The 21,117-nt window shown below is 40.3% G+C and overlaps 1 protein-coding gene across 7 annotated transcripts in view; it reads right to left on the bottom strand.

Annotated features, from left to right (window-relative positions):
- ERC2 (ELKS/RAB6-interacting/CAST family member 2) overlaps positions 1–21,117 on the bottom strand; it is a 912,338-nt gene that overhangs the window by 422,723 nt on the left and 468,498 nt on the right. For all 7 annotated transcript variants that reach the window (XR_011496408.1, XR_011496409.1, XR_011496406.1 and 4 more), the window contains one exon: positions 6,002–6,137. Coding sequence is in view for 3 of the 7 variants with exons in the window: in XM_070492831.1 (XP_070348932.1) it covers positions 6,002–6,137 (136 nt within the window). In the remaining 4 variants the exon portion in view is untranslated. The remainder of the gene's footprint in view (positions 1–6,001; positions 6,138–21,117) is intronic.

The following is a 21,117-nucleotide window of genomic DNA, read 5'->3' as shown; positions in this document are numbered from 1 at the left end:
GAAGAAGTAACTTAGCAAAGCTTGGGAACATCATAATGAGCTATATGTTTTGCTGAAACCTACACATTTTTGAGGTTTACGTTGTTTGTTACACTTCCTCTCTTAGCTGATTCCAACTCTAACTGGAGGAGCAAAGTAAAGGAAGTCCCCTCAGAAAAAAGACATGGATGTACAGAGTTGCACAAATTGAAAGATAAAATTGTCTTTCTAGCTTTCTTTTATTTTTTAAAACTCTACTAAAAAGACAAGAATAAATGGGAACATTCATTTGCTTTTTAAACTGATCACACTTGGGTTTAACCACTGGCAGAGAAGAAACTTTACAGTTCCCTGGGAACCTATAATTTGGAAACGGAAGCACAGAAGAACAGACTTTAGTTTTCAGGCAATAAATTGAAGAGAATTCTGCAGACACACAACAGAAAAGGAACATAAAATATTGGCTTGTGCATTTCTTAGAATGTTAGTTCATTAACTCAATAAGCTGCACAGGGAAAAATGCAGCCAAAACCTACAAAGCTGTCCACTGGGATTTCAAATTGGCATATTTACTCAGCAAGAAATAGCTAGAGGTTGGGGAGAAAAATGCATCCCATTCTGGTAATGACAATTTAGTGTGAATCTCCGGAAAGACACCTGTCGAAAAATCTCCATGCGGGCTCTAACGGGACACACAGAAGCCCAAAGCCCCGAGGCCAGACACAAACATCATGCTCTACAATCTGTGCCCTGGGGAACAGTTCTACAGAATTGTACAAGAAAATCACAATCTTTCACGTCTTCTTTTCACACGCAATTAAAAATAACTTGAAAAATGTTTTACTCTTTCTTCCTTATTGCCACAAATGTTTTTTGAATGCTTTATTGGAAAATTTCATTTACTAGTGTGAGCTCTCTGTGTTACTCATCAGCATAAAATAGCTGCAAAGGCTTTGTTGGCCGATACTCCCAATGGTCACTGTCTTCTATGGTTAAAAGCTCATTATCAGTCTCCCTGGGAGAAAGCTCTAGAAACAGAGCCCCACATAGATCAGGGATTGTGATCTTTCATAAACCTCATCTTATTTAACCCATGCAGGGAGGTAGAGATTGTTACCCCCACTTAAAGATGAAAAAAGTGAGGATCAGAGAGGTTCTCTGCCTTACTCTTACTCAAGGGCCAGTATTTCAACTTCATGGCTCTTTATATATCCCTTCCTGTTCTCCTTGTCAATTCTCCAAAAAACAATCTAAGAAGTTAAATCAAGAATACTCTATTGCTATAGATTGTGGGTATTTCCTCTGAGAAACAGTAATGCAAGGTAGTTAAAGTATTTTCCAACAAAAAAAGGATTCAGGGCAAATACTCTAAACTGCCATCTGTTTTCTCTGGGTCCAGTTGAGCGAGCTAAGGCGCATCCTTAGTTTTTTTATTTATACCATGTGAGCCCAATGGGATAGGCTCTATCCCACAACCCTCCAAGGCTGTGCCATAGAGGCTCCGAACCAATGGGCAATCCACCTGCACATGTGCCGCATTGGTTCCATAGAGTGTTTAAAAAAATTGAACCAACTTTATCAACCCCATAGATTTCACATAAAAATTTACACTTTACAACAATCAGAAGGTCTCTCAAACCCAGGCCCACCTTTATGGCAACATTCAGCCAGAAATTAGTGGTCCTGACTCCTTTTGCTGAGGCAGGAACTTGTGAGTTCCCCTCCAGCATTCTTGATTCTATTCATATACCAAGGCCCCCTGAAGCTGTAATTTTTTATTGTGTTTATATTATTGCTTTCCTTACAGTAGAGAAACATTTCTCCAAACCTTGTCTCTTTTAGCAGCTTGAATGATTGGTCTCCATTCTTCAGCCCTGCTTGTATCCACCCCTTGACAATGCTCTCTTCGTGGGTGAAGTACACTTCCCCAACCCTTGACTATTAGCTCAGCCATGTGCCTTGCTTTGGTCAATGAGGTGGCATGAAAATCACAGTGTCAGTTTAAGATTAGGCCTTATGAGACCTGAAATGTTTTTGCTTACCCTCTTGTGCCTCTGCTACTGTCATCAGAAGAGCATCCCCTGGGTAGCTGATGCCCCTTCCGGTGAATCTTAGAATGAACACATGTGGAACAGAGCTGCCCCGGCCACCCACAGACCTGCAGCGAGAAGCACACACACCCACGCAAGCCCACCCTGGAGCAGCTGAGCCACTCAGTCAACCTGAAAATCCGTGAGAATAACTACTGACACTTCAAAGGCACTGAGTTTGGGGGCCATTTGCTACACAGCATCATTATGGCAAATGCTAACTGATACATATTTACAAACATAAAAGATAGGCTGAAAGAACCAGATATCATAATTTTTCTTACGTGCAAACCTATTTCTTATTTATGTTACTAGCCAAGACCCAGAAGGCATTTGAGTTTGCAATTCCTGCCATAAAACCATAAACTTAAGAACTAAAGTTTGGGTTTATGAAATGTTTCTTAGCACGACTATATATCCAAATGGCCCAGTTTTTGCCTATTGCTGTTATGTCCTGGTTTGGACAATAAATAACATGGTCACTCTATCTACATGCAAATTTGTCTCCCATTTTCACACAAAGTGGTTGAATCTCTTCGATCTCTCTTTGGAGCCTGATCCAACAGCTATTATTGCTGTAGGCAGCACTCTACCTGAGATTTTTCTGGATGTAATACCTATTTGTAAAACCTATCTGGATGTAATACTTGGCTGAAATCATTAAGTCAGGGTATCCAACCATTACAAAATACTGGTATAGAATAAATCAAACTTAGTAGGTGCCAATCCCACAGCCACCAACCAATCAACCAAACAGCGAACCAAACCAGATCCCAGTTCACTGGCACTTAAAGGCCTTATCAGGCTAACTTATAAACAGGAAGTACTTAAAACAACAGCAATATTAAAAAAATCAACTGCCCCTAGAAAGGAAAGTCCTGTCTTCAGAAGGCAGTAATTATTGCATCTGAGTATATCTGCTTAGCAATCCAGGAAAGTGGGAGTTTCACTCTCTATTAACCTTAACCAGAGACATTTTCATCAAAATTAATCATGATTACTTTTTATTGCATTTCAAATGCTGTCCTTTATTTGGGGTGGTCAGGAATGCAACTAAGCAATTCCAGACTGGGCTATCTTTTATGAATAGGTCTATGAGGTAGTTATCAAGGCCCCTTATAAAAATATTGCTATACAAAAGTTCATGAGCCAAAACCAGACACTAATTTCCATAACTAGATGTGTCCTTAGAAAAGAAAAAATTACTATATATAGATAAGACAGAAACTTTGATGCTCAATGCACATCAAAGCAGAACTGTATAAATACCCCTGATATAATAAACAACACTTTAAAAAAATGTTTCTTTCACCTTTTCCTTGTTATTATAACAGTTAACCATTAACACTTATTTTGAGCATAACTTTTGCTAAGTACAATTCTAAATTTTTTTTATATGCATTGACTCCTTAATCCTCACCACAACTTTGGAATAGATACAATTATTATTCCCAATTTATAGACGAGGAAACTGAGGCTTAGGGAAGTTAAGTAATCTGCCCAAGGATGTTCAGCCAGTAAATTCTGAAGCTTGGAATGAATCGTAGGCATTCTAGCTCCAGAGTCAAAGAAAGGTAACGATAAACACTTACCTCACTGCCACCACGATCAAGCGGTCTGTTATGTTTTGTGCCCTGACTGTGTCTTGCTCTGTGCAACCTCCGTACCTCCCTGATACTTCTCCCGCGCGGAGGGCCTTCCCTACTGCGCTATCCCTCCCATGGCAAACTCATTCAGCTCCAATCCTAGCTATTCCAAGAAAACTCTCAGCTATTCCACATTTTTCCTGCCTTCTTTTTTTAATTCTCCAGAACTCTCACCATCTAAAGATAGTCAGATCTGGGTTTGAGTCCTGACTCTGCCACTTATTGGCTAAGTAGTTGAGGGTGAGTTATTTAACCTCTCATAGCCTCTTTCTTCTCATATATCAAATGGGATAATAGTTAATCTACCCATAAAGTACATTAGCTGTAGGATTGCTGTGGTTTTACCTGCCCAGAATCCCTTCTGATGAGAACTCCTGTCTTTCTTGTGGGAGGTCACCTGTCCTCACTCTTAGCCCATGGGATTTGGGTGAGGCTAACCCATTTCCCCTAGGTACCAGCTGATCACATGACCTGATCCTGGCCTATCCAATTTATGCATTCTATCAGGCTTTGAACTTTTTCTAGAACTACTCATAAAAACCCCTTCTCCTCAAAGAGGGTGACTGTACTCATAGAAGATAGGCTAGCTCCTGGTGGCCATTGCTGGCATCACTGTGGACATCCTTCCAGGGAATCAAGACAAGAAAGAGCAAAGCACACCTGTGAGGAGGATGGAGACACATTCCCGATGCCATAGTTTGAATGTCTGAATGTAGTCAGGTCTGAAGTCCACCCCTGGCCTTTTCAGTTCATTGAGCCAATAGATTCCCTTTTTGGCTTAGTTCAGATTGTTGTTTTCCTATCACTTGCAACTAAGAGTCCTGACTAACCCAGGTGACATAAGAACTAAATAGCTGCTATAAAGTATGTAGCATAGTACCCAGCATATTGAAAAGTTCAATAAATGGTGCCTACTACTGTTACTGTTCCTCTACACTCATTTCTCGAAGGCGGGAAAACCTGGTGTCAGGTCTACCTCCACCACTTACTAGGATCTCACTTTATAACTTTTCTGAGACTCTAGTTATACCCCATGTAAAATCAGCAACGTTATTGTTAGGAATAAATGACAATATATGCCTGGCAAGGCAATAAAATGTTCTGCAAATTTGAATTATTATTGTCTCAGTCTGTAGATTCCAATATTTCATATGACTGATGGGGATACTAAGACCCAAACCCCTGGACTATGATTTGCCAAGAACATTTAGGAAGCTATGGATTCAAATAAGTTACCAGTCCATTTTAAGGTGGTCCCAGGACTAAATAAAGGACCTGATGCTACTATTGTGCCATTCAAATCAGGCATTGATGCAAAGGGACTTGATTGGCACCATAAAGGCACCTCCAGGACACAGAGAAAAAAGAAACTAATATTGACTAAGTAGCCTCCATGTGCCATGCTCTGTGCAAGGCATTTCCTTATATTTCCTACTCTGGAATAATTATTTATTTCTCTTATGGTCAACTAAAAAGATGAACTATGTGTACATATTGAAATTATCTAACTTTTTCTATCTCCAAGGAGGAAACCTAATATATAACTGGAGAAAGATGCTAATTAATAAGCAAAATTTAACATGAACTCCAGCCAAGTCGAACTTGAACTGTTCTGTTTAAAGGCAGACTGGAATAAATAAAGGAACTTCAAAGCAAATGCCCTGTTTTAGCTTGAATGTTTTATTGAGCACATGGGGAGTACTCCATTGCAAAAATAGGGATGGTTAATGAGGAAAAGTTGGTGTTTTCAGTCAGTTGGTTGGTTTCTGAGATACGGCCATCTATTCAGAGATAACTATATTCCACAGAAAAGACAAAATAATGATCTGTCTCAGAGCCTCAGAGTTTTGAAGAAAACAAAACCAGTTTTGTAAACTGTCTGAGATCAACTTAATGCATCCTTTTCCAAATACCTTCTATGATAACGTGCACAAATTTCCCTTCTACTAACACCAAAACAATAAAAAGGAAGACACTTTCATGTTTTAAGCTTCTTTACAACTATATAAATGCAGCCCTTACCTCTTAAGGTATGATACAGGAACCAAGAGACTCTGTGCAGCATTAGTAGGCTCCACCACAATCAGCTTTTTTGGGGCACCATTTTGAAAATGATGCTCCATACGCAGAAAGACCTATTGGGTTCCCTGGGAGTACACTGTTAGTGCTAGACTCAGAGCAAAGGCAAGTTCACCATCTCTGTGCATGTTTTCCCACAGCAATAAGTACATTTCTAAGAGAGTCAATCTCCAAATCTTTAGGGATTAAGGAGAACACTGGGCTCACCTGTAGATGCTGCGAGTTGTCAGCCATGCTATCTTCTCGCCTGCGAACTTCTTCCAGTAACTGGGCATTCTTCTTCTTTTCCAACTGTTGATTGTGCTTGAGGTTGGCCACCTTCTTATTCTGATCCTTCATGTGCCTGAGAAAAGTCGGCACAGCTTGGTTAAATTGAACCACTAGAAGATCATATGTTATCACATTAGAAGTATGAAGTATAGAATATCTAAGTACTATGTATAAAATATCTTGATATGGATTCAGATAAAGTTGGGACCTCAGAATATTCCAATCATTCAACCACAAATATGTTTTGAGCACCCAGGTGCCAGGTGCTAGGATGGCACTGGGGCTGCAGTGGTGAATGAGACAGGTATAGTCTTCACCCTCCTCATGGAGCTTGGAGTCCAGAGGGGAAGACAGACAAGTACCAAGGAGACACAACTTAGGTTTCCTAACGTTGAAGGAAATAAATAGCATGCTGTGAGAGATGATGATGTGTATTGCCTGTGTGAACAGGTGGTAGAGTGGGGGAGATGACTTTAGTCACTGTGGCCAGTGAAGGCCTCCCTAAGGAGGCAAGACTGTGGATGAGACTTGAAGGATCCAGCCAAGAAAGCACCAGTGAAGGAGCTCCTCAGGTAGAAAGAACAGCAAGTGTAATTCCCAAAAGAACCCAACTGCTTCTCGGAACTGAAGGGCTGCAGTAAGGAAGGAGATGGGACTGCAAAGGGAGGGAGGGCGTGGGGCACACAGGGCCCTGTGGTCTGTGATGTGCCATTTATTTTCTTCTAAGTGGCTGCTGTTCTAATTATTATTATTCTTTTGGATCATGTTCCTATTCTGAGATCATAATCCATTACTTTGATTTTAAAATAACAATTACAAGGCTCCAATCAAATACACTGTCATCACTTAGCTCAAACAGAATAACACTTTGGCTAATCATGTTAAATAAAGCCCCGGTGCTGGGAATAAAAGTTCTTAATGAATCTATATGATGTCAAAGTGCAAAATCATAAAGTGATCCAGTGAGTAAAAGACTAGGGTAAAGGATGAGTTTAAAAGTGGCAGGGGCGGGAGTGGGGCTAGTGACAGGCTAATGCGGACTATTTAACCGGCGGCGTTTAGCAAAACATTCCACAGATTTAGGAAACCATGTCCATGGCAGCTATTACAAATCTAATCCAACACGTGAGGAGGCAGGAGAGCAGTACCGGGGGCTCAGGAGCAATGATTCCAAAAGAAGAGAGTGGTGGAGCAGAATGATTTGGGGTCCTTTCTAATCCCTTCATCCCCTCTCCCCAGCATTGCTAAGTCAGCTACTGTAACTGAGCCCTGGCTCCCAAAACAAGAGTACTGAGAATCAGAGCTCTTGTGGAAATATAAACGAGATGAGAACTAGATGATAAAGAGCAAACATGTCAAATTGAAATAATTAATAATCAAATGGAAGCCATTCTCAACAAGAAACTCTTATTTCCAGCCCTCATAAAGTTATATACTCCCCTACTCCCTTCCACTCCAAGAAAATGATGTTCAAGAGAATTGTTTACTAAGCTGAATAATCTTCTATTTAGGAATCCCGCTCATAAAAATATTCCGAACACTTTGGTTCCTTATAAATATTTACAGAAGCAACTGAAGCTGCAATTTAAATATTCCCGATGACACTTATTAGGAGGATAGAAAGTGAGATAGAATAACCATCTCCTTAGTCATTACTTGGATTGGATAATTTTTGTCTGATATTTCCCAGTTTGTACTGGCTATAGTAACGTACACATATGAAACTACCAACTGTCTACAGGCTAATCTACTTTGAGAACATTATCTTTTGGTTACTATAAAGATGCTAAGAATGACCTCTTGCTTCCTAACTGAACAAGGATATAGTAGTGCCAAAGCCGACAGCAACCTGGGACAAGCACATATTCCAGTTCCTTAGGAAACTGGGTCAGTGCTCAGTAATAGGATGTGATGGAGAGGTAAGTATTACTAGTGAGATTGTTTAATTAGAGCCCTTTTTTATTTAAAAAAAACCACTTTTTTGTAACTTGGAAGCAAACAATTAAATAAAACCAATCACAAAACATTTTTTCTCCCAAGTACCAGTGATAAATAAAATAGGTTATTATTGCAAACATTATTTGCATAGTTAAAGAACTCCCACAAGGTTCTCGGAGCAGTCCAAACATATTAGCCCTTACTTTCTGGGATACTGCAGTGTTTTCCAATCCAAAAAGAAAAAGAAAAGCCTTCAAATCCATGCATCCCTTAAAGCCTTCCTGAATTAAGAGTAGTTAAGAAAAATGGGAAATTGAAGTTCAGACATTGTGATGGAGCCCTATCCTCAGCATTCTCCAACCACACCTTCAAATACTGCCTTACTTAGACAACAGTGAGTGGAAAAGAAAAGCTGGGTTTTGAAAGGCACTGCTTAGGATTTAGGCCAATTAGATTGGTGTAAAGTAAGGTAATGAAATTGATGATCTCATCTTTGTTCCTGTGAACATCAAGAGATTACATATGAAGGGTACATACTCCTTTGCAGCAGTGCCATGCTTTTCAAATACGTTTCTCGTACTAGAACTCTTTCTTCTAATAAAAGCTTACCTGAAAGTCAAAAAGGGAAAGTAGAAGTGCTCTGCTAGAAGTAGGATAGAGGTAAGGAGTGGGATGGGGTGGGAACAGATGATCAGAGCCTCACCTACTAGACAATTCCTCTCTTAGGTGCCCTCAGGGAAGCCCTAAGGCTACCTGAAGCACAGGTTGACACAGCAGTTCATGGAGTAGGAGGAGAGAGAGGAAGGCGGGTAGAGAAGTCATGAAATTTAAAAATATGAGATTCCTTGGAGAAGAGAAAATACCCCACAGAAGCTCACTGGATGCTGACTGAGGGAACGACCGCAGTACGTTTTGCTAGTGATAATTTCATCATTTCCAAGAATAAAATCTGTAAGTGATCTATCAGTCCTTCTATCTTCCCCCGTCTGCAGAAGAAAACCCACACTGCATAAATCATGTTAAACTCCGTACAGCTCTCACTTGTCTTTAAACTCAGGCAGAGCCCCCGGGGGTGCAGATTGCCAAGCCCTCTGGCAATACTGCCTCAGAAGGTGTCACTGATACCCACTTCCCAAACTCCCACCCGCCAGGCAACTAGGGCATTCCATGGCTCTGCCAGAAACTGACCTACTCCATGTTCAGAAAAAAAGTTTCTGGAGTGAAATTTTTCTCTGGGGAAACACTACTAAAAATATATCCAAGATACAAATTTTTCAAAAAGCAATTATGGGATGATGAGTGGATGGAGGTCAGTTGGAGAACACAGTGGTAGGGTCAGTTTTCAACATTCAACTTAAATTGACCAGTTTCATAAAGTAAGTCATGTCACTTTTCAAAAGTCAGCCATCATTAAGGAATTTGGATTAAATGACAAAAAAAATTCCAATAGGTATCAAGATCCACAGTGACTGCCATATTAAGAATAAATGTCAGAGAGGACAGAATCCTGCTATTTTCACTAGAATAGTCCATTAAATTAAAATTAAAAAGTGTTCTCTAACTTGCTGGTGAGACAGCATCAGGCTTTGAGGCCTCTAGAATTACATAGCCATGAGTACAGGACAGAAGATGCATATGTTTCTCTCAGGGTGAGTGTACATTTGTACATAAAAGAGAAAATAAAAATTTCTTTTAAAATCTTAGCAGAAACAAGATGCCATTGTTTACCCATCTGCTCTCAAAAACTTTGAAGATTGATAACATCCGTTGTTGGAGAGGATACAAGAATCCAGCTCTCTCATATGTGGTCAGGAGAAGAGCAATTGACAAAAGCATTTTTGGAAACCAATTTGGCAGTATCCACCAAAGCATACACACCTTTTGCTCAAGTAAACCCACTTCTAGGAAAGTGGCCTACAAAAATGCTTGCACATGTGCACAAAATATATATGTACAAAAATTTTTCATTGTAGCACTGTAAAAGTGAAAATTGGAAAACTGCCTAATCATCTGCAGAAGAAAGCAAGTACATTCATACCACGGAACCCTAAGCTATCTAAGAAGATTAAGGCAAAACTGAAGCATGGACATGGAAAAACCTTCAAGACATACTGTTAATCAAAAAAGAAAGCAGGTAGCAGAATAATACATAGAGTCTGATCTTATTTATGTTAAAATATAAAAGCCTATTTGGATGTACACATACACTCGTGCATGGAAATGGAAACTCCTGGAAATCCCATAGCAGTCTGTAAACAATGGTTAACGCTGAGGAAGGGAATGGGATTGGAGAAGAGGGAGCTTTCACATGTTACCACCTGCATTTGTGTGTGGGTGTAAGTGAGGTATAAATACATACAATAAAATACACAGATATTAAGTGCACAAGTCAATGATTTTTGACCAATCAAAATATAAAGCTTTGCCATGACCCAGCCTCATTTCCCCTCCCCTGCCCAGAAGTAATCACTATTCTAACGTTTATCTACATGGATTCATTTTGTCTGTTCACAAACTTCATATACATAGAATCATATACTACATGCTCTTTTGTGCCTGACTTTTTCGACTCAGTGTAAGGTTTTTGAGATTCCTCCATATTATTATGTATAACTTCCATCTTATTGCTGAGTAGTATTACATTAACATGAATATACTACAGTTTGATTAGCTACTCCTTTGTTGAATGGATATTTGGACTGTTTCCAATTTTTCACTGTTAAGAATAAGATTGCAATGAACATTCTTGTACTAGTTTTCTTGTGGACATATGTTTTCATTTCTCTTGGATAAATAACTAGATGTCGGTTTAACTGGCAGTGTAAAATGGTACAACCCCCATGGAAGACAATTTCTGGGTTATATGAATCTTTGACAAGCAGCTTCAATGCAGGGTCTAGTAGCATAAACTCAGGAAGCAGGCTGCCTGGGCTCCCATCAGAAGTCAACTACTTTCTAGCTGTGTGACCATGGGCAAGTTTCTGACTTCTCTGTACTCACTTTCTTCACACATAAAGTAGGAATAACTGTGTCTAACTTGTAGAGCTATTGTGAAGAGCTGATGTATTAATACAGGTAAAATGCTTAGAACAGACGACAGCATGTTCCCTCCCTGTTTCACTCTTAGCTTACAATGTGAATGTAATCATGTGCTGTGCGATATTGTGAACACATATTTCATATGTTGCTTCCTACACTGGAACAGCAGGTATTCCAAATATCTCAAACAATGGACTTTGGAATGCATTATTAAACTCTCTCGTCATACATTTAGCTTCCATCTGTGATTTCCTTAATAATAAGATGAGTTACATTCCTGGAAGTTTATCCTAATGGAAGCACTGCAGGAGGGTTACGACAATCATGGGTAAGTGAGCTGTGATCCTGAAGCGACTGCACAAGTAGATGGGCCACACACACACACAATGGAAGCTGAAAATGAGTATTGCATGCAGAATTTCCAATAATAAAAGCTTTTACTTTTAACCACTGAGATGGTCCTATTTTTTTAAAGCTTGTAAATACCATTCAGTACTTCAGCATAGCTATATATTTTAGAAAGCTATCATAAATATTCTAAAGATATTTTTATTGTACAAATGTACTACATGTCAGGAGCATGATATTCCTTCCTGAAAGAGAAAGTATCTGGCTGGCTGTAGCTACTTGAATTCAGCTCTCCACCCAGCAAAGAGCAACAAGTAGGGCCAAGGTCATAGGACTTAACTTCAGAACAAGCCAGATCTCTTGGACTTTGCATTTTATGGCAGCCTCTCAAGAACAGCCCAACTGTTTGGCCACTAGCTTTGATGACTGCCTAAGTCCTTGCCAAAACTCCTCAGTGGGAATGCCCACTCATCTCCCCATGCTTTCCATCTTTGCATCTCTCTTCAGTGGACTCCTCTTTCCCTCTTTCCCGACAGTCCTTGCTCCCTTTGTTCCATGGAAGTGAGTACCCTCCTGTCTCCTCTATTCCTACCTCCTCTGTGATGTTTGGGACTACACAAGGACCCAGAGACAAAACTACCCTCAGTTAAAGCACAGAATGCCAACACACCTTAAAAAGACACCACTTATCATTTACCAACTCAGCAGGACATCCCGGAACCTGATAACACAGCTAAAGAAAGAAGGTGTTAAAGGAGAAGGAGTGTTCAGATTCAAAAACTAGAGAAGTGGAGCTTGCAGGAAGTGAAGAGAGTCTTAGCCTTCTACCTTGTAGCATCAGGTCCCACTGGCAAAACCTTCTTTGGGGAGATGACTCTATCAGGCTATTCCTTACTTAGCCTGATGAAATGGTTAAATCCTAAACCACCATTTCTGCCTGGACCACGATGCTCTTCTCTCCTCCCTGGTCTCCCTGCTTCCACTCGTGCTCCCCTTTTAATCCATTCTCCACCCAGCAGCAAGAGTGAGTGTTTTTGAAAGAAGTCAGATCATGCACTTGTTAGTGTACAATCCTCCAACAGTTTCCCATTTCCTAAAGAATAAAGCCACACACCTATGGACGTCACCAGCCTTCTCCCACACCATTCTCACCTTTACCCCCAGAATCCAGAATCTAGTCTTCTTTCAGTTCCTAAATCACACCAGCTCCTTCCCACCAGAGGGCTTGGCACATGCTGTTCTTTCCTCTAGGAATCCTTCCCTTTCTTCTCCACAGTCAACACTCCTCCATGGCTGACTTTCATCCTTCAGGTCTCAGCTCAAATATCACCTCTTCAGAGGGGTCTTTTCTGGGTACCAAATCCAAGAATGCCTCCTTCCCCTCACTGACAATTTCTATGACTGCACTCTGTGCACTTCCTTCATGGCACACATCACGATTTGTAATTATACATTTATTTGCATTTTTAATTTATTAAAATTGACTGTTCTATCACCAGATAGGCATTATTGCCAGAACAGAGCCCATCCTCAGGGTATTCAACAGAGTGAAGGAATGACTCCTAACCACACCTTTTCTGGCTCAAGCTGCTATCATCTCCAAGTTGGATGACGATACCAGCTCCAACTGTTCCATCTAACCTATTCTCCACAGGGCAGGAGAAAGAGTCCATCTGGTGCAAAACATGTCTCTGCTGCTTAAAACTTCTCACTGGATTCCCACTATCTATGGAAAAGTGCATGCTTCTTTCCATGACTCACACCAGATCTAAGTGCTGCCTCCCCAAGTCTTATCTCTCCCCAGCCACCCTGACCTTCAATCTGCACGGTCAACACATCAAGTCCTACCATCCTCAAAGCCTCTACATAGCAGTTTCCTCTTCTAGAAAGCTCCTTACCTCACTCCCATCCTAGCCCTTTCATCACAGATAACTCATATTTATCTCTCTTACTTCAGTGGAAACACAATGTCCTCTGGGAAGCCTTGTTGGTCAATGCAGAAAGTTGAGTCCTCCTGTTATAAACTCCAAAATCATGCTGTGCTTGCCTCACCAAGAACCCATGACACTTCTGATCCTTTCGTGTCTTCCTTGCTCTGCTTTAAGCAACCCCTGTACAGTAATCACACTTGTCTTGTTCTCTTCTCTCCTCCAAGAATCTAGCACAATTCCATTGTCACAAATAGATTTCTGTTGGATTGAATTTAATTCTGAAACCTGCTGCTGTTTGGTCGAAGGATGAAACAGGCCCCCTTGTGTTTGCTAGATGTTTTATGTGACCCATAAAATTTAGGATTGCGTATCTATGGATTTACATGAATTAAGATTGTTCTCTTATATTTGTTTTCAGGAAGGCACTTTCTATAAAGAAGAATTCAATCTCATACAGTGAATATTAGTTTATTGTCAATGAAATGGTAGCCAAAGTAAAAAGAAATAAAATAAATTGGATTGATACTGAATACAGCTGGGTATTATTACTTAGTACAAGCATAATAACAACCTAGAGTTCTCATTCCTATAAAGGTCATTCTTGAAATTAAACTGAAAGTCTAAAGGCTAAGTCCAAAAGAAATGACCTGGGTATGTATTTCCTAGTTTAATTTATACTCAATAGATGGTAAAAGAAAAAAAAAAAAACCCTACACGGTTCACAGCAGACTAATTGCTTGTTCTTACTTATGCTGCTGAGAAAAGCTTTCTAAAGTCTAAAAACAGGGATCAGCAAACTTCTTCTGTAAAGGGCTAGATAGTAAATATCTTAGGCTTGGGGGCCATGAAGCCTCTATAGAAAGTACTCAGCTTTGCCTCAACTTTGTCATTAAAGCACGAAAGCAGCCACAGATATTATGGACATGAATAGGCATGGCTGTGTTACATTAACACTTTATTTACAAGAACAGGTAGCAGGCTGGGTTTGGCCCACCGGCCAGAGTTTGCTAAACCTGGTCTAGACATGTTCCAACACTTCCAGGTAGTGAAAATCAGAGCAGCAAATCCATCACATGATATGCCCTAAGCATCTTGCATATATTAGCTCGTTTAAGCCTCACAACAACCCTATTAGGCAGGACCTTTAACTATTCCTCTTACAGATGAGGAAACTGCCCAAAGTTACAGACGAAGTGAGTGGCAGAAGCAAGAGTCTTAGTCAGTCTGGCTCCGGATGCCACTCCCATCCCCTTAATCTCTGTGCAGTGCCAACCAACTGTGGAGAATGTTGCAGAGTTCTTTCACACCACGATCCCATTTTCTCTTCTCCCAAGTAGCCTCAGAAAGTTCTAGGGCATAGAAATGAAAATTCTCAGGATACAACCTCTGTTCTGTAGTCCTGGCACCCCAAGGCACATCACTCCAAACTTCACAGGATGCCCTGAGCAGCAGCTTGGTTGATTATTAGAGAACTAGATGCACATGAGGTAAGTATCCAAGAATATTAGCTTTCCACCCGGGGAATTTGGGAATGGAGGGTGCGAGCGTAACAGCTTCAAGCTTCATGGTGGCAGCAACAGTTACTGAAATCAAGACCCAGCTATGAAGCAGAACACAAACTCAACAAGGACACTATGCAATTTCCCAATTAATTTCTGTTCTCTGAACCTGTTAACCTCACTAAGACCACTTTTTGAACAAATTGTTAGATTTTATGGATGAATCTACCCCAACAAGTAGAAATGTTTAGCATATTTCATACACTGGAACTTCATTGCATCATAATGAGTTTGGTTCTTCTTCCTGTACAAACAGATTTAATCAGAGACGAGTTTGGAGATGATAAAATAAGTGAAGACAAAAGAAGCTCAGTAAAAGGGGAAAGAAAGAGAAAAACAAAGGGGCAAGGATAACAACAGATAACAGGTAACGGATCTTAGGACAGAACTTCTGGGCCCATGGAAGCAAATCCAAGACAGGGCCAAGACATAAGACTAAAACTCCTGCCCTGTTCTCACCTCATATCTTCCCTTTGCACATAATTTACTTCTTCTCAGATCAAAAAATAGAATCTGAACACTTTAAAAGCAAAACATTTGTATAACTGCCACAATTCCATGGAGTATTGTAATCTTCTAAAAGCCTACGACTCCACTGCTAAATTCAGGCACATTCGGGCCAATTTGGTAGGGTGTCAGTTGTATTTACAGTTTGGGGTAATATAAAAACATATGGAACTGTGAAAATCGACCCCTGGGGGGCAAATGTTGGAGGAAACCAACATTCCACAGTCTGGCCAGAGGTTGGGGGCAATTTGCTCAGACTATATACAGCCAAAGCAACCCATGAGCACAGGGGCACTTCGTGTGTGCAAGACCTATTTTTATTGCATTCAATCTGGAATTGGGCTGTAGCAGCCCAGATATAAAATAAAATGGAGGCATGAAAAAATAAAATTCTTATATGCTGATTTTCCACATTAGAGTACAGAAGTAATATCAAAGTTTATATTATTTCCTATCAGAAATCAATGTTAAAATATCACTGAATAGGGGCTGGCCCCATGGTCGAGTGGTTAAGTTCTCGCGCTCCGCTGCAGGTGGCCCAGTGTTTCATTGGTTCGAATCCTGGGCGCGGACATGGCACTGCTCATAAACCACGCTGAGGCAGCGTCCCACATGCCACAACTAGAAGGACCCACAATGAAGAATATACAACTATGTACTAGGGGGGCTTTGGGGAGAAAAAGGAAAAAAATAAAATCTTAAAAAAATATATATATCACTAAATAATAAAAAATACTCTCTGTTTTTGGATGCCATATTATGTGTCAGGCACCATGCCAAGTAGTGTAAAAATATAATCTCAGTTAAACAAAACAACATCCTTACATGGAAAGTATTTTTATCCCCACTTTACAGAGGAAGAAACAGAGGCTTAAAAAGGCTAAGGGATTTGCTTATAGTTCCTTGCCATGTGGCCCTCTCCATAGGCAGTTCACAACATGGCTGCTTGATTCTTCAAGGTCAGCAGAAGAATCTCTCTCTCCACTCTGCTAAGATGGAGACTTGTATAATGTAAAGTGACCATGGGAATGACATCCCATCACCTCTGCCATATAACATACTCTATTCAAGGGAGGAACATTCATCACCTTTGCCATATTCTATCGGTTAGATGCAAGTCACAGGTCCTGCCCACACTCAAGTGGAGGAGATTATACAAGGGTGTGAAAACCATGGGGTAGAGATCATGGGGCCATGTTAGGCTTCTGTCTACCATAGGCACTATCCAATGGAACTTTCTGCAATTATGGAAATGTTGTACTTTTATGTTGTCCAATACAGTAGCCACTTGCCACATGTGGCTATTGAACATCTGAAATGTAGCTAGTGCAACTATGAAACTGATTTTTCAATATTATTTAATCATAATTAATTTAAATTTAAATAGTCACATATGGCTAGTGGCTACCATATTGGACATCACAGATTTGGACATTAACCAATGTCCAAATTCTATTTTAATTAGTTTTTTAAATTTTTAAACTTTTATTTTATTTGTGCTAATCTTTCAAAATATTTCATAGTCTTTTTACTGTCCATTTTAAATATTTCTTGGAGACTATCACAGTATCCAAATAACAGACTTGATTTTTCCATTTCCCAAACTTCTTCCAAACCATTTTTACCAATGCAACCTAAGGCATCTGGAAGGCCTAACTTACGGCCAATAAGGGGTTATGGAAATTTATGCATCCTTACGCTTTCCCAAGTATTTATCCCCATGACAACATATTGGAAAAATAAATGCCTGCTCTTTCCACTCTTCTTCTCATAACTCAAACTTCTTCTAACTCATAGTCTAGTGTCAATGAGTAAAACAGAATCAGTGGTGGGTGGTGGATGAAATGAAAATCAATGAAGGATAACAAAAGTCGTAGAATTATCAACAAAGAGAGCATAAACCACTTCCCCCCAATTATATGAGAAGACAGAACAAGACACTTCCCCACACAACTACTTCAACACAATTAACCACTTCCAAAATCCATCACTGTAAAGCAAGCTGTTTCAGTTTCACTTGATTTTTCTTAACTCAGTGGTTTACAGTGTTTTGGCAGCACTAGCTCTGGGGGATGTTAATAACTGTTACCAAAACAAAAACACGAAAACAAAACAAAACAAAAAAGGTTAGGATCAAATAAGTCTTGAGAGCACAGAAAAAATGTGAACAGGTTTCTCATTCTGCAGCAATTTTCAGACCCTTTACTATTGTAACGTACACTGTGAATCTCCAAAAGTAGAATCCTCAAAATGGTAGGATGTGTTTATTGGATTTATTTGACCCAAACCCTTCCACATCTAGAATCATCCCACTGAATTACTGATCTGAGGTATAAGATCTGAGGACTAATAGTGTAAATCAGGGTTTCCCAAACTTTAGTCATCAGTGTAACATTTAAATAATTTTTGCTATACCTATTCTACCTACTTAACGTTTTTCTTTATATATTTTTACCTTACATACTTTTTAGCTTTATATTCTTTCTAGGCAAGAATCAGTGAAATAAGATGTTTGATCTGCAAGTAATGGATGTTCAAATACAAAAAAGCATGGCTAATAAATACATAAACGTCATCTGTACCTAAAGACAGCCTAATTTTTAAACACATTAACTAACAACAACAAAGATTCCTGGGTATCATCAAAGCCATGCTAGAAATGATAGAAATAGCATTTAAGAACAAGGAGGAATAAGAGCCGAGTCTCCATCTTCCATGCATCGCTAAGGAGATTATTGCTCAGAGTAGATCAGTGACTGGCACATACTCAGTCGGCTGGTATGTCTAAGACCCTCAGCAGTACTGGGAATTGCCAGACAAGGTATAAGCAGTTATCTCTGGTTGCCACTGAGCTGGTCCCTAGGTTTCATCAATTAGAGCTTCTTTTTTTTTTTTTGGAAGATTAGCCCTGAGCTAACATCTGCCACCAATCCTCCTCTTTTTTTGCTGAGGAAGACTGGCCCTGAGCTAACATCCATGCCCTTCTTCCTCTACTTTATATGTGGGACGCCTGCCACAGCATGGTTAGATAAGCAGTGCGTAGGTCCGCACCCGGGATCCAAAACGGTGAACCCCGGGCCGCAGAAGCAGAACATGTGAACTTAACCACTGTGCCACTGGGCCAGCCCCCAATTAGAGCTTCTTAAAAGTCTCCTTTTGTTCAGTACTAGAGTAAGTCACTCTTTCTGCTGTGGTTCAGCAACTTCATTATTCCCAGGGAGGTGGAGACTGTTGACCTTCACTCTCCCCTTAAGAGATTCCAGCTCTGACCAACCCGGGGATTCTGCTTAGATGCAGAACAATGCCTTTCCCATTTTCAAAAGCAGTACCAACCAGCCATCCAAGTCTAATCAGGAGAGCCCTGGATCAGCTCTAGCAGCTTCAGACTAGAGACAGGTTGAAACTAACAGTGGGACAAAGTGAGCTTAAGACTCATGACTTGGAACCTGATTTCATGGGTTCAAATCTCAGATAATCATTTCTTCACTGAGGGACTTGTGACAGGTGAATTAATTTTCTCGCATCAGTTTCCTTATCTGTACAACAGGATATCAATAGTAAAATAATGCTTATCCAAAGGAGAAATAAATGAGATAATGCTTGAAGAGTGCCTGGCATATGGTAAGGGATGTATAAATGCCATTTGATAGTAATTTCAATGATAAGGAACAGAATAATAATAATAGTGGCTTCTGTCCTCCATGCATCCAGGCTGGCTTACTGTGAGGAACAGACACCTACCTTTACTTAGTGACACCTGTTAAAGGATACTGCGTGCTGGGCAAAGCTGTCAGAAAGAAGGCTCCCAACCCCTCAACCTCATGCCCTACGACTCACAGAGCACCCTGAAGATGGCACCTATCTGAAGTCCTGGGTTATCTCAGCTCCAGGTTAAAAGTGCAAACCTTGGGAGGCAGTGTGACAGGGGGACTGAGGGCTTCTGGAGGCGGTATCTGGGTCACATGTCTGCCTCTGCCCTTACTGGTTGCGTGGTCTCAAGTCTGGGGTCTGATCTAAGTTGCTTTAAAAGCAATAACGACATAAAGATGTGGCATTTCTTGTCCCCCAGAATTTCAGGAGTAGGACTTAGCTCTGCTGTATGGTATGACAACTCCCAGCCACTTCCCGATAAGAGGGTATATGTGGGCAGCTTTTATTCCATCTATCCTTCTTGTGAATCGGTGCACTCCTGTTCTCTCAATTGCCTCTCCAGAAAGGTCTCCTACTTGATAACAGCTACTCAAACCAAAACAATCAAAGACTACCAAGAGCCAGCCTCAACCTCTGTCCATTTCAGGAAGATTCTGAAAACACATCAACCTCTCAGGCTTCCTCCAGAGCCTACCTGCAGATTCCTGACCCCAGGAACATCAACCTTCCCTCTCATGCTTCCCTCTTCCTGACCCAGTCCACTTCCTCAAAGGACACAATCCTGCATTCTAGGGTCATAATAGGATCTTCACTGAGAGGGATGCAAGAAGATCCTGAGCATCCACAATTTTTCAAGCCATTTCTAGTTTCTACCTGGATGGCAACACTTCTGGAGCTCCCATGGGCAGGGTGGCCCAACTCTTAGGAATATTGTCCTATCTAAAATACACAGAGCAGGCACCAGGACTCAGGTTCACAAGCATTCAGCTATACAAGGTAGCATTTTATCAGCATCTCTCCGGACTAGGCAATGCACATGTGTAATCTTCAGGACCACTTTATGATGCAGGTGTTGTTGTCCCCATTACAGACCAGAAAAATGAGGATGAGCTGGTAAGCAACTTGCTTAGAGGGTTCTTCCAGTTAGAAGGAAACAAAACAGGGTTCCATCCCAATCTTAGACTCCAAACTCATGTCATTTGCCTAACCTATCATTGCTATTCTTGGATTTACCTCAGTTGCTAGTTTAGTAACAGACCTAACCAGGATAATCCTTCCACTAAGAAAAAATACTATTACCTGGCTATAAGATTGTTTTCCCAAAGCTATGTCACCATCACTCCCCATCAGCAGTTCCATGCATCTTCTCTTCTTCCCACCACAGAAAACTCACAACATACTCTGTTTCTTTTATCAGGAGATACACACACACACATACATATATATGTACACACACATACATATGCTTAGTTCACACACACACATATTTATTTGACACAAACATATACATACACAAACATACACACATATATACACACATATATTTATATTTATTTCACACACACATCTCTCTGAGCAGTGCCTGTGAGGGCATCTCTCCTCTAGGCAAAGGCCCTCCCCACAGTGTAAAACAGATACCACAAGAGACAAAATGCCTTCTGAGACTGTGAAGACAGACACGCAGACAAGAGGAAGCCCGCTCTAACATTCCTCATACAGCATCCAAGGAAACCATTTACCCAGGGAACGGATGAGGTCTGGGGAATAACTGAACTTTTATAAAGTTCCTACAGGATAATGATGAATGACTCTATTAAATGCAGCTGTAGCGTAATTTAGAAATGAGAAATAATTTGAAGTCACATTGTATAGATTGATTTTTCTACACCAGTAGGTAATAAATCATATTAAAAATTTTTTACTTTAATGAGAAAAACACTGTCAATATTAATTAGATGAATATGAAAAAAGATAAAGCAGAAAAAAAGGAATTCATTTGCAAAAGGTGGGTGTTTTGCTCTGTTAACAGTGTCCATACCTCATATTTTCCACCCTATGCAGTGATTTTTATTACTCTTAA

This window comes from Equus asinus, chromosome 21 (assembly GCF_041296235.1).
Source record: "Equus asinus isolate D_3611 breed Donkey chromosome 21, EquAss-T2T_v2, whole genome shotgun sequence".
In the NCBI taxonomy this organism is placed as follows: Eukaryota; Metazoa; Chordata; class Mammalia; order Perissodactyla; family Equidae; genus Equus; species Equus asinus.
Note: the sequence above shows the minus strand (reverse complement) of the source record. Positions and strands in the feature narration are given on the sequence as shown.